Source organism: Vulpes vulpes, chromosome 8 (assembly GCF_048418805.1).
Source record: "Vulpes vulpes isolate BD-2025 chromosome 8, VulVul3, whole genome shotgun sequence".
NCBI classification, from domain to species: domain Eukaryota; kingdom Metazoa; phylum Chordata; class Mammalia; order Carnivora; family Canidae; genus Vulpes; species Vulpes vulpes.
In genome coordinates, this window is record NC_132787.1 from 52,724,965 (window position 1) to 52,738,031 (window position 13,067).

The following is a 13,067-nucleotide window of genomic DNA, read 5'->3' on the forward strand; positions in this document are numbered from 1 at the left end:
ACCAGATTGTGTCCCCGTTGAGGCCCCACGTGAAGTTAGCAAAGTTTGCTGAATTGGTTATCTCCAGGGGAAATCTCCATTTTTGAGAGTCATTACCAGAAACCGCCCTGCGAAATTGTTTGGAGTCCTTCAGTGATAATGGGTTTGTTACTTTACCAGGGCCTTCTGTAAGGGGAGTCCACCAGAAGACGTGGTTTCTGCCTCAGAAAGCTCTTTTTTCTGAGGGATGGGTATTATCTTTTTTTTTTTTTTTTTTAAGGAATATGTTTATTCATGAAAGATCCAAAAAAGAGGCAGTCACAAAGGCAGAGGGACAATCAGGTTTCTTGCAGGCAGGCACTAAACCGCTGAGCCACCCAGGGATCCCCAGATGTGTATTATCTTAAATTTTATCTTTTTCTCTCCTGGCTCTATCTTCTATATGCTAGTGAATCCCAATACTATATCTTTATCCAGACCTCTGGGCACCAGACATACAGATCTTCCTGGTGGTTCTTTAGTCATTTTAAACCCCCAAAATCTTAGAATGCTTGAACTTCAAAGTTGCAAGGTGTGACTCTAATGGAGTCTGAGGGAATTCCTTCTCTTCCTCCCCAGCCTAAACCATGTTCTCTGCTCAGTGGATGTTGCCACCGGGCATCACTTAATCCGCACCGTGGGATTCACACGAGATGTTGGTTACAAACATTAAATGAAAGGAATTTGGAGAAAGAAGGTATATTTTAAAAAGTCTTTCTCTTCCAAACAGGCTGTATGTTACTGGCATTCTGAGCATTCTGTTCTAATTTTCCCCATAAACCAGAGAGAGTGTCATACTAACATCTGTGGCCAAAGTAATTTCTACTGAAAAAAAATATATATATATATGTATATATATAAAACCTTTAAAAATATTTGCACTATGTATCTTAAATCTCATGAGAATGTGAATAGAATAAAATACATTTCGTTTGTATAGCTTTAAAGTACTCTGTGTAGGGGTGCCTGGGTAGCTCAGTAAGTCTTTTTTAAAAAACTCCGTGTGTAACATATGACCTGAGCCTACTGCATTCATTTGGGATATGTTGCATCGGAAAGCCAGATGTATAAGTTTGTAGGGAAGGGAAGACTTCCTTCTCCCTTTTAGAGTCTATGGCTGGACTTAAGAATTAAGTTCATGTAAGACTGACCAAAAAAAGAAAAAAAAAGTATATATTTTAATATTTTTATGTGTAAACAGGAGTCTTCAGAAGGAAAATGAAGACCTGAAGAAGCTAACAGTAGGCCTGGAAGGTTATCTATACCTTTTAAAACAAGGAATGTGACAAGACAAAGGGGCTTGGGCTAGAGACAGTAAGTTGTGGGACAGTGATGGGGAAACATATGGGGGAAACTAATGGAAGATAAGGTTTATTTGAGTAGATTTGTTCATAACAGATCCATGTCAGATCCTCCCAGGCTCATAATAAGAACGTCCTCTTCCTGGCTGGGAGGGTACCTTTCTCATGGGGAATTTTAGGAGCTGCTTTTAGGTTGGAAAGGGGGATGACAGAGGGCCCCCCCCCCCCCCCCCCCCCACACACACACACACTGTATCTGTTGATTCAAGTAACTTCGGCTCCAAATAATTAATATACTGAAGTGGCATATTTGGGGGTGGTATGTTCTAAACCCCGGCAAGCTGAAATCTGCTGTAGAGGAGGCAACGTTTTATCTCTACCCTCTTAGCGTTTTTGGCTGGGTCTGATAATTAAATTGACACAAGACCAATTCACCCGAGAAAAGCATACACGTTTATCTGCTCAAAGTTTACTTGACATTGGAGCCCTTATAAGGAAATGAAGACTCAAACAAGCACTTAGAGTTGACTGCTTATGTGCTGAACTGGACAGAGTGGTAAATCATGAAAATGTCACAAGAATGGAAGGGCTTCAGCCAGGGCAGTGAATGGTGGAAAAATAGGAAGATGAAGGTTAGTTTAACAAAATTTGTTTCCACAGCTTTCTCTTAGCTTCAGCTCCCTATTCTTGGGGAAAAGAATGTTATTCTCCCCCTGGTGTAGGGAAGACATCTTCCATATGGGGGTTTTACCTCCTGTTTTTAGGAAAGAAAAAGCAGAGCACACTTCTTGCACCTTCCGTTTTTTCAAGTGTTTCAAGCTCAAAATAATGCATGTGCCAAAGTGGCATAATTTAGGGGTGGCATATGCTGACACTGATGGGGTTCAGGACATGCTACCCCCCAAAATATGGCACCTTAGCATATTAAATATTTTGAGCTGAGGAACTCTTGAGAAAAAGACATAAGCGGGAAGGTCACTCTAACCTCACCCCCCCCCCACCCCCGCAAAGCCTTCTCTCCCTTGAAACAGGTTATAAAAGTCTCCTGTGCCTTTTCTATGCGATTAGAGGGATAGAGAAGGAGGAAAGGAGCGTCTTTATCTTTAAAGACAAAGGGACTTACAGAAAATTTTAATAAACAGGTCTTGCTGCCTCCCCTGGTTTACTAGGCTTACCTTGTACTCCTTCACCTACTCCATTTCTGCAGGAGCACCTGTACTTCATCAAACCCAGCTTAGAAATACTCAGGTCTTTTTCTTTGGATGTTCATTTCCTTATGAAGTTCCTTGCTTTACAGAAAACATACCAAATAAATTTGTGTGCTCTTCTGCTGTAATTCTTTGTTGGTTTAATTTACAGACCTAGCCAGGGACCCTAAGATGACTGAGGAATACTTTTTCCTCCCCTATGCCACCTGTCATTGTACAGTACAAGTAGTAGTGTTAAGGTAAAAAGGGGAAGTTTATATCTAATGAGCAAGGTGTTGAGGGAAAGCTCAGAATGGAGCTAAGGAAAGGAGCTCAAAATCCCATGGCTTCTGAATTTGGTTCAGGGCTATTGGCCTGAAAGGAAGATGAAATCATTTCACTCATGTGGAATTTAAGAAACAAAACGAACAGAGAAAAAAGAGTGAAACAAACCAAAAACAGACCCTTAACGGTAGAGAACAAATCAATGGTTACCAGAAAGGGGAGGCAGTGCTGGGTGAAATAGGTCATGAGCACCCAGCAGTGTATGGAATTGTTGGATCACTATATTGTACACCTGAAACTAATAACACTGTATGTTAAACTGCACTGGAATTAAAATTTAAAAATAAAAATTAAAAACAACCAAGATGAAAGGAAATCAGGGACATGGCTTGACCAACCCACGAACCAAAGATTCAGTCTTATCTTGGGGGTACTTGAAGCCCTGGGGGTGCCTGCAGTCAAAGACTGTATACAAACTGTCTTCCTGGAACATACAGTCCATTACTTTTTTGATAAAACAAACATGCACATAATGTTATATTTTACTTGTTTATTTCCTATAGCATATTTTAAGGTTTATATGTTCCTTCCCCCCACTCTCAGCCCTCAATAATGAAACTTTAAGGCTCAATCTGGAAACTGCAGGTTCTTATTTTTGGTGAAAGCAACTTCAGAGATATTAGTAGGAGATAAATACTCCCTTTTTCCCACAGCAGCAGCAAAACAGGTTTTTCTGCATTGTCAACTGACTTCTGATAGTGTTTTGAGAACACAAGAGTCATTTGTCCAGTGTGGAGACTAGGTGAAATCAAAGGATTATTGCTCTGAATTCTGTTAACAGTGACTTCTAAGTCTTGCTCTTGGGGAGCAAGAATTTCCTGTCCCTTCCAAGGTCCTACCCAGACTAAGCATCAAAATGACATGAGACAGATTAACCAGAGAAAATCAAGTTTAATTTTGTATGTACAAGGAATCCACATGGAAACATGGAAATTCCAAAGATAGGTAAAATGAACTAAGGAGAAGGGGTAGAGGTCTGGGACGTCAAAAGGAAGAAATGCAATTCATAGGAAAATGAAAAAAAGTGGGACATTGAAGACTGATCAAACAGGCCTTGCTAGGTTCCTCCTGGCTACCTCACCTAGTCCATTGTGTAATGTGGTTAGCCATGGTGATAGCGCTCTTCCTAGACCAAGTCTTCTACTTAAGTTCTTACCAGGTAGTTGTGGGGAAGGAAAAGAGCTTTTCCTGAATCTGCTGGGTTTTGATTGTCTTTTAAACTCATAGTAATCTTCATGCCTGCACTTGGCATCTGTAAACTACAGATTGTTCTCTTCTGAGAATAGCCAGGGGACTTGAAATTTTCTTATTCTCTATACTATAAAGACAAAATACATCCCATGATGGTTAGATTCTATATGAATATACATTGTAGGGAAGCAAAATTTTGCTCCCCCAAAATGTGTTTTTTTGGCCTGTGGATTATTTTAGCCTGATTATTTCTAAGAAACAGAAGACTCAAAGAAGTTTTTGTTTATGTCTCCCTCACAACTGCTTAAAAGAATTTAGATAGAGGACCTGCTCTAGGAAGGGAACTATCACTATAGATAACGACTGTATAATATTACCTGGGTGTGGTAGATGGGGAGGAATCTAGCAAAGTCTGTTTGCTAAAATTCCTTCCTATTCCCCATTGTTTCTGAGTGGCCCAGCAAACATTTGTTTACCAAAAATATACTCATTTTCATTTTCTTGTGATGGTCTTTCTTCCCTCTGCACTCCCAGACCCCAATCCCTTTCTTAGCTATGGATGGCATATAAACCTCAGTTGCCTGACTGCCTCATATTCTTATATGATTTTCTCCTCTTAATCTGTCTCATGTCAATTAAATTCTTAGACCAGCCAAAAAAAGCTTGAGGGGTAGAGCAAAGTTTTTCCTCCCTGACAGCAGCTTGAGTATCTTATCTAAATGAATGCCATGGCCAAGAATGCACATGTTAAAAAAGAACTCTGCAAAGATGTGGACTGCTTTGGGCTGTCATCCAGACCCCCATGTGGTAGTTTCCTCTTTTGATGGTAATAGTTTAGTGGAGGAGTTTGAGAAACATTGAGAAATCTGATGGCACAGTGGGAAAATTCTCCTTTGCTTTAAAATGTACTGCAAGCCTGATGAAACTGAAAATCTATGATGATTTCATTCTTTTACTTTAGAATATTATGCGGGCCTTCTTACTTGTCCGGGACAAGCCATAGTTTTTCTGAGACTATTTCTTTATCTGTGAAATGAGGAAAGTAACATCTACTTCACAGAGTTGGGATTAAATGAGATAGTGTATGTAGAAGGATTGTTAAATACTGAGTAGTGCTCTCTATACATTAGTAATTATTACAAAACAACCACAGGAAAGGGTAACAGTTGTTTCACATCAGTTATACTTTTGCAGGACATCTTAGGTCTCCCTAGAGCAGGGGACTGTGCTGTCCAGGGGACTCTTGAAGACATAAAGATAAATTTCTAGGTTGTTTAGTGTTCAGGAAGTCTCAAAATAACTTTTAATTTATTTTGCCTTCAGGAGGAAAATGATCATATTGATACCATAAAGTATAAGCTTGTTGGGCCTGATTTTGTCCACAGGTTTGAGGTTTTATAATGTTTGGATGCAATAGTTTTTCAATAGAATGAGCAAATGATTGAAAGTTTTATATTAACATCACAATTTTAAGATGGTAACCTTACATGACTGTTTTATGACACACAATTTTTCTGAGCAATACTTCAAAGCAAATAAAATAATTAAAAAGCAGAGGATATTCAATTTCCCTATAGAGAATAGAAAACTTTGTTAAAACTTTTAGATGAAGCTACTTTATTGAAGAAAATGTTAGCAACTCCGTAATCAACGAATAGTTGATTTGCTTTGTTTACAGCGTTTAATCTGATTGATAAGCAAGTTGACTATTCAGAAACTATTCACCATTGTGAAGGAGAAATTAATGTTCCAGGACGTATATTCCTTTATTTAGAAGCGTTTGGTCTACAGGTCCTAATTGGCCATTGATGGATTGAGAGAAGGGAACCGCATTCCAAGACGAAAAAGCTCAAGAAAAGCGGAAGGCTGTACTTTGCAAGTTGGTGCTAATCAGTTCCTTCAACTACATATTTTGTTGAATCACCGTCATACTGTAATGCAACTAACGCGCTTAGCAGTGTCAGGCGCCGAAGAAATGTTAGCTACGGGCTTGGAGTTACAGTAACTATTAACTGGAAATACAGGCTGAAACCTTGTTCATGGGTAGGCTTTTATTTCGAAGGAATCTGTTATATTTTAAATCCCAAGCTTGCAAAAACACTTAAAAATTGCGCTTACCAAAATGACACCAATTGAAAGGAAAGGTCTAAAAAGAAAAACAGCTGGGATCGCTAAGATTACAGAAAAGTACGGAAAGGTGACCAAAGGGAAAAGATTAGCATAACAATCTACCCGAATAAATAGGATTGAATCCTAGCCAATGAGATCGCAACCTGGAGGTTCCTAACCCTCCCGGCCCAATCAAGACAGGGCTATATCTATAAATAAGACTGCCGAGCGCCCCTTGAATAACGCGGGTAAGGCGCTATGGCTCGCACGAAACAGACCGCCCGCAAGTCGACCGGCGGCAAGGCCCCGCGCAAGCAGCTGGCCACCAAGGCGGCCCGCAAGAGCGCGCCGGCCACGGGCGGCGTCAAGAAGCCGCACCGCTACCGGCCGGGCACGGTGGCCCTGCGCGAGATCCGGCGCTACCAGAAGTCCACCGAGCTGCTGATCCGGAAGCTGCCTTTCCAGCGGCTGGTGCGCGAGATCGCGCAGGACTTCAAGACGGATCTGCGCTTCCAGAGCTCGGCCGTCATGGCGCTGCAGGAGGCGAGCGAGGCCTACCTGGTGGGGCTCTTCGAGGACACCAACCTCTGCGCCATCCACGCCAAGCGCGTCACCATCATGCCCAAGGACATCCAGCTGGCGCGCCGCATCCGCGGGGAGCGGGCCTAGAGCCTCGTTTTGTCGGGAAGCCACCTAAAGGCTCTTTTCAGAGCCACCCATGGTTTCACGAGGAGCAGCTGTACCGGCTTCCCGCCTGGCGCGGGTTGTGCCCTGGTGTAGGGGATCGAGGGATCTGGGGAAACTCGCACGTGTTGGGGAGTGGGATCCTGGAATCCGGCCTGACTTTCGGACTGGCGCGTTAAGGGAACAGCCGAACGGCTTATGTCCTACGTCGTTCTTGCCAAACCTGCCCTTGACATGCCGCGTTGAAGTCTAAAGCAACAACCTTATTTCTGTGAGGAAACTTGCCGGAGGGAGGACCCTCCTCTACCGGTCGTTTGTAACGTTACAAGCTGCTGCCACGGAATACATAGTACGAATCCAGATGCAGAAATGAAGGGAGGCCCTCAACGTGTTTTAGCGTTAATTAAAATTAAGATGGGAATCTGGGTTTATCTGCCAGTTCTAAGAACTAGGTCCCTGTCTACATGTTGAAGTCTTGTCCTGGAATGACCTAGTACCGAATACCTTCCTCATTGCATAATGTAAGTGGCGCAAACAGGAATAGGAATTTGAGGGAGCTACCTAATTTTCTTAGGAGTCTAGGTATTCTAAAAACCAAAAGCAAAACGAGCTTCCACAATGCGTAGGGGAGTCAAACGGTGCAAAAAAAGAAAAAGTGGTCTTTGGCTGTCTCTTCAGGTCTCTTACGTACGCAAGTCTACGACTAAAAGGTGAAAACCATCCCCAAATATCTCAAACAGGTGATACTGTACTTTTGCATAATTTATTGGCTGAGTCTGGGATGGCACACTTTGATTGGCTAGGACGGCATTTACTCTGCTAGCCACTAGGGAAGTGCGAGCCGAAGCTATTATTTACGTGGACTCCACCCCTCTGTGACGGTAATGTTGGAAATTAACCAATAAAAGTGCAGTCCTGTGCGAGCCTTCATTTGCATACAGGCTCTATAAGTAGCACGTAAGCAAGCCCTTTGGAAGTAGTCCGTATCGTCTTTGGTGTGTAACCGCTGCTATTTGCGAAAATGCCTGATCCAGCAAAATCGGCTCCCGCTCCCAAGAAGGGTTCCAAAAAGGCTGTCACGAAAGTGCAAAAGAAGGACGGCAAGAAGCGCAAGCGCAGCCGCAAGGAGAGCTACTCCGTCTACGTGTACAAGGTGCTGAAGCAGGTGCACCCCGACACCGGCATCTCGTCCAAGGCCATGGGCATCATGAACTCGTTCGTCAACGACATCTTCGAGCGCATCGCCGGCGAGGCCTCCCGCCTGGCGCATTACAACAAGCGCTCCACCATCACCTCCCGGGAGATCCAGACGGCCGTGCGCCTGCTGCTGCCCGGCGAGCTGGCCAAGCACGCCGTGTCCGAGGGCACCAAGGCCGTCACCAAGTACACCAGCTCCAAGTAAGGGCGCGCAAAGGACGCAGTAGAGAGGCTACTTCACCCCAACGGCTCTTTTCAGAGCCACTTAATTTGGCCACAGAAAGGGGCTGTAAGCACTCGCTGAAAGACTTGAGCTTTTGGGTAGGTGGGGTGGGCCTGTGATCTCGGAAGCGTTTGGGTATGGCGCTAGGTTAGGACCATGGTTGTCAGAATCTGGAATCTCCCGGAGTGCGATGGTGCCACCTAGTGGCACGGCTCTTGCTAATAAACTAGTTCTCGAAGTGACTTAAGATTTTTATTTATTCATGAGAGACATAAAGGCAGAGACCAGGAGAAGCAGGACCCCTGTGGGAAGCCGGATATAGGATTTGATCCCAGGACTCTGGGATCATGATCTGAGCCAAAGGTAGACGCTTAATCAACTGGGCCACCCACCCAGGCGCCCCTCGAAGTGACCTTTTACTTAGATCTACAGAGTCCGCAATGGGAGGTTAGGTACCAGTAACCGAGCAAACAGGTTTAATGAAGTTTAGTAAAGTTTTTATTTGGGGGAGGGGCTACTGTTCGACTTGGTTTCTTTACCCATAAACTGAGCAGGTTTCCTTAAGTGAGCTGAACTTGTTTTCAGCTTGCGGATGGAAATCTCCCTTCCCCACTCTCCACCGCCTTAATATCCTGCTTATTAAAAATTTCTGGGTATCTCAAAACCCAATGATGGCCCTATGCTTTAGTCCTTTGGTCTACCCGTAAGTCCTGACCCTAGCAATCCTTGCCTAACTTTCTCAGCCTAATGTCTTAGCCAGATAGGGATTTGATTTTTTTTTTTTTTTTTTTTTTTTTTTGCCTCCCATCCCTTGGGACACTTTAATTGGACGCTAACTGGTATTTAGTGGTTAAAGGCCAGGGATGCTGCTTAACATACCCTAATGCATAGGGCAGCCCCGCAGCCAAGAATTCCTCTAACATCAGTCCTCCAGCAGCGGTTGGCCGACCCAGCACCCTGGCTTCCTTTCTGTCAGGATTTAATTTTCATTTGGGACAAACATCACCACCTAGCCAACATTACTGCTCTTGGTGAGAGCTGAGCAGAACCCATTTACTGTGATTGCTTACACTCCACAGGAGATGCTCTCTCTTCTCCAGGGCAAAGAACTTGTTTCCTCTATTTCCTGGTTCTAAGAGCCACCTTGGTGCTTGGTAAACATTCCCAGGTGCTTCTGAAGTTTCCTGATAGATTGGAAATGGGGGTTGGGAGGTGGTTTTTAGTGTTCCCAGGCGTATTTTAAAAATGTTTGGGGTGCATGATGTGCAAATGGCCACAGTTAAAAGGAGATGAATTTCTAAAGACCCCTTAGTTCAAAACTTGCATAACTCAAGACCTTTTGACAGGCTGGTGAATGTTTTACCAAGTAAAACACCCTTAAAGTAAAAGGACTTAGTTTCCAGTTCATTTGTCAAGCTTTGAAACTAGGCTATTCTTGATAAATTTTAAGGAATTTGCTTGACAAGTTTGCTTTAAATGAATTTTATTTATAATGGAAGAATTCAAACAGATCCAATTAAAGCTACAAAAAAAAAAAAGGCTGAATATGATTTTTTTTTTCCCATTGGAAAAAAGATTTTCCGAGTCATTTTCCCTGGCGAGGGGAATGATTCACTGAGAATTTTAACTTCACAGTGAAAGAAATCTTGTACAGCACACTTTATAGTAGGGAAAACTAATAAGGGAAAAGGCGAGGGTGGTCTATTTTCTCAAACCATTGGAGACACCGTCTGGTCTCCTAGGATCCTGAAGGATCTCTTTTCCCTGAGGACTAGTGACCATGTTTCTCTTTCTCTTGGCCTTTGGAAATTGTTAAAGCATCGTCAATTGGCTCACCTAATCAAAAGCTATCAATTACTCATGACGAAAGGATAAGAAAGGATAAACTCCAACACCTCATCCTGAAACCACAGCCTTTTGCCATCTGGCCAAAATTTCCCTGCAGTTGTTTGTCTTCCTCAGACCTATGGCATAGCCAAAATGCAGTACACACTGTCCTATAATGCCTCTGAAGTTCCTCTTCCTTTGTGCTTTTGTTGGGTGGTCCTCCTTTAAACCGTAGTACTGTCTTGCTCTCAACTACTCGAAGCCTGTCGACCTACCAGTTCTTCAAAGTGTTGCTCAAATCTCCTTCAAGTCTTCCCACCCCATTCTAGGTCACAGGAAGTCTTTCTCCTTTGAACTCTTAAGGCTTTATTTCTTATGCAATGAATTTGCAATTAACTGTAGCTTTGCGAACAATATAGCCTTCCTCAATTCCTTTTTTGTTCTTATATTTTCTTGTGTTGTCTTCGACAGGGTTTACTTAAGAAAGAAAACAAAAAACAAAACTTCTTGGGAACTTTCACAAAGTTCCAGTGTCCATTATAACATAGCATCTCGGGGCCCCTGGGTGCAAGGGACTCTTGGCTTTGGCTCAGGCCATGGGTTCAGTGTCCTGAGCCCCCAGTGGGGCTCTGCACTCAAGCAGCTAAGTCTGCTTGATATTCACTCTCCTCCTTCCCCTTCTGCTCCTCCCCCCAACTTGAGCTCTCTGTCAAATAAAATCTTTCAAAAACAGAATCTTGGTGAATGTTTGTTGACTGATTGCCCAGACCACAGAATGCTTGGAAACTGGTCTGAAGCTGGTAAGTTCACATACTCCAATAAGCTTTTTTTTCTCCACTTTTTCCTAAATTTTCTTGGTCCTTTAATCTGAAACATTTATAATTACTGACCCACTTAAAAGAACTATTGGAGATTAAAAACTCCTAAAAGGGACAGATAGAGTACTGTACTTGAGAGCTTCCCTTCATCCAATGTATCTAGGTGGCCAAAACAATGAGATTCCACTGGAGCTTTTTCGACCTAATTAAGATGCTGCTTTTTTTGGTGTTGCAAACAAGGGTGAGGAGGGAGATGCATTCCAGAAGACAAAAAAAAAAAAAAAAAAAGGTAGTATGAAGATAAGGAGCTTTAAACATCAGATCGAGTGAGCATTGCAAATGGGCTTGGTCTGGGTCAGGTCAAATGTTATTAAAATTGGGTAGTCATTATTTCAAGGACTGGTGAAAGGATTGTGGTATCTATGTAAACTTACAAACAGGACCGTTTAATCTTCTCATTTTTAGATACCTCATTTTAAAACGGTTCATTTCCTACAAGTGATCTAAGAGTCAAAGCATTTACAAAGCATTTAATTCAAGCACAGGACAACAGGTGGGAAATACATTATATGATCTCTTTGGGGGCATAAAGAAGGAGGTACGGAAGAATGTCAATCTTTAATAAGAAAGGAACAAGACGGTTTTAGAGAATTACTAAGTAGTGAAGATTTTTTTTCTACATTTTGTAACGAGCTGAACCATCATAGGACTTGGCAAAAATTGAAAACAATGAAAAGTTTTTAGATCCCATACTGTCAACATGAACAAACTTTTGAAATATAAACGCAGGGCATGTTTTCTTTTAATGTGTGATCAAATTAATATATCAAACATATAATATTAGCAAAGCAATGAGATGGATACAAAGATGTAAATACATCTAATAGATGAGATTACACCAGTACAAAAATAAATACAATTCAAGGCAAAATGTGTTATTCCCAAAAGAGAGTTAAGGAAATGTTATGAGTTAAGGAGAATGATAGGTTGCATCTGGCCAGAGGGTTCAGGAACACTCCATGAGGAGAACTTACATGTGCCAAGCCCTATAAGGGTGATAGGGATATATAGGTGTCTTCCTCCCCAAGTCTATGAGGTTTACCTGGAATATTATTTGTAACCAATATATCAAGCGTCCCCTGGGAATTTTTTTAAATTAGTTTTAGCCAATTTTCTGGATAACCTCTTTCAATTTTTTAATCATCTGATTTGGGTAGATGAAATTCTCCATCATTCTATATTCTTTGACTAGAGGCCATTAATTCTATACACCTACACAGGTTGTAGCATTTTCCTTTGTAATATATCTCTTCTAAAAAAAATTTTTTTTTAAGATTTTATTTATTCATGAGAAACCCAGAGAGGCAGAGACATAGACAGAGGGAGAAGCAAGCTCCCTGTGGGGAGCCAATCGGGACTCGATCCCAGGACCCCGGGATCACGCCCTGAGCCAAAGGCAGATGCTCAACCACTGAGCCACCCAGGTGCCCCTAAAAATTCACAGACGATTCTATGTCCTTAAATTGAAAAGCTCTGGCTTCCCTTCCTGTCTACAAAACAATTCAAGTCATGTTGTTCTTGGCTCACAGCATCTCAAACCTGCTGGAGCTTCATTTACCATCATTCTAGCTTGAGAGGAATTTGATTTTTCTCGTTCCCTGTGAGATTCGTTTTCTTTTTGGGGAGGTGACTATAATAGGATGAGTGAATAATAAGCCTTTTCTTAGTTACTCATGATTTATCAGAAAATATTGTTGACTCAAAATATGTCAAGTCTCCAACCATACCTTGACACGTCCACTGCTGCCCCCGCTGCCTTAAACCATCACCACATCCCAGGATATTTGCAACAGCCTCCTGACTGGTCTTACTTCTGCCATTTACCCTCTCTGTTTTCCAGAAAATAGCTGGAGTAAACTTCAAACATGAGTCAGATCCTGTTACTCCCACAGTCTTCTCCCCAACTGAACACCGCCCTGCACCCCCACCACCTGCACCAACCGTGGCTACAGAGTAAAGGCTGCATCCTTATGATGGCCCATGTATACCTCCTGTCTTCTCATTCTCCTTTTTGTGTGGTCCACTTCATCACACTAGTTTCCCTGTTCTTCCTGAATATGCCAAGGCCTTTCTACTTGCCATTTCCTCTTCTGGAAAGGCTGTTCCC

At 42.4% G+C, this 13,067-nt stretch overlaps 2 protein-coding genes across 2 annotated transcripts; both read left to right on the forward strand.

Moving 5' to 3' along the window:
- The first annotated feature begins 5,458 nt into the window (after positions 1–5,458).
- LOC112907754 (histone H3) lies at positions 5,459–10,814 on the forward strand. Its single transcript, XM_072766671.1, has one exon. The coding sequence runs from the start codon at positions 6,410–6,412 to the stop codon at positions 6,818–6,820; it is 411 nt and encodes a 136-aa protein (XP_072622772.1). The 5' UTR covers positions 5,459–6,409; the 3' UTR covers positions 6,821–10,814.
- LOC112907755 (histone H2B type 2-F) lies at positions 7,857–8,497 on the forward strand. The gene has a single exon (XM_025983083.2). The coding sequence runs from the start codon at positions 7,857–7,859 to the stop codon at positions 8,235–8,237; it is 381 nt and encodes a 126-aa protein (XP_025838868.1). The 3' UTR covers positions 8,238–8,497.
- Positions 10,815–13,067: the final 2,253 nt, after the last annotated feature.

Excerpts from the sequence above, each read along its gene's own strand:
- LOC112907754 (XM_072766671.1), top strand. The coding sequence starts at position 6,410 with ATGGCTCGCACGAAACAGACCGCCCGCAAGTCGACCGGCGGCAAGGCC.
- LOC112907755 (XM_025983083.2), top strand. The coding sequence starts at position 7,857 with ATGCCTGATCCAGCAAAATCGGCTCCCGCTCCCAAGAAGGGTTCCAAA.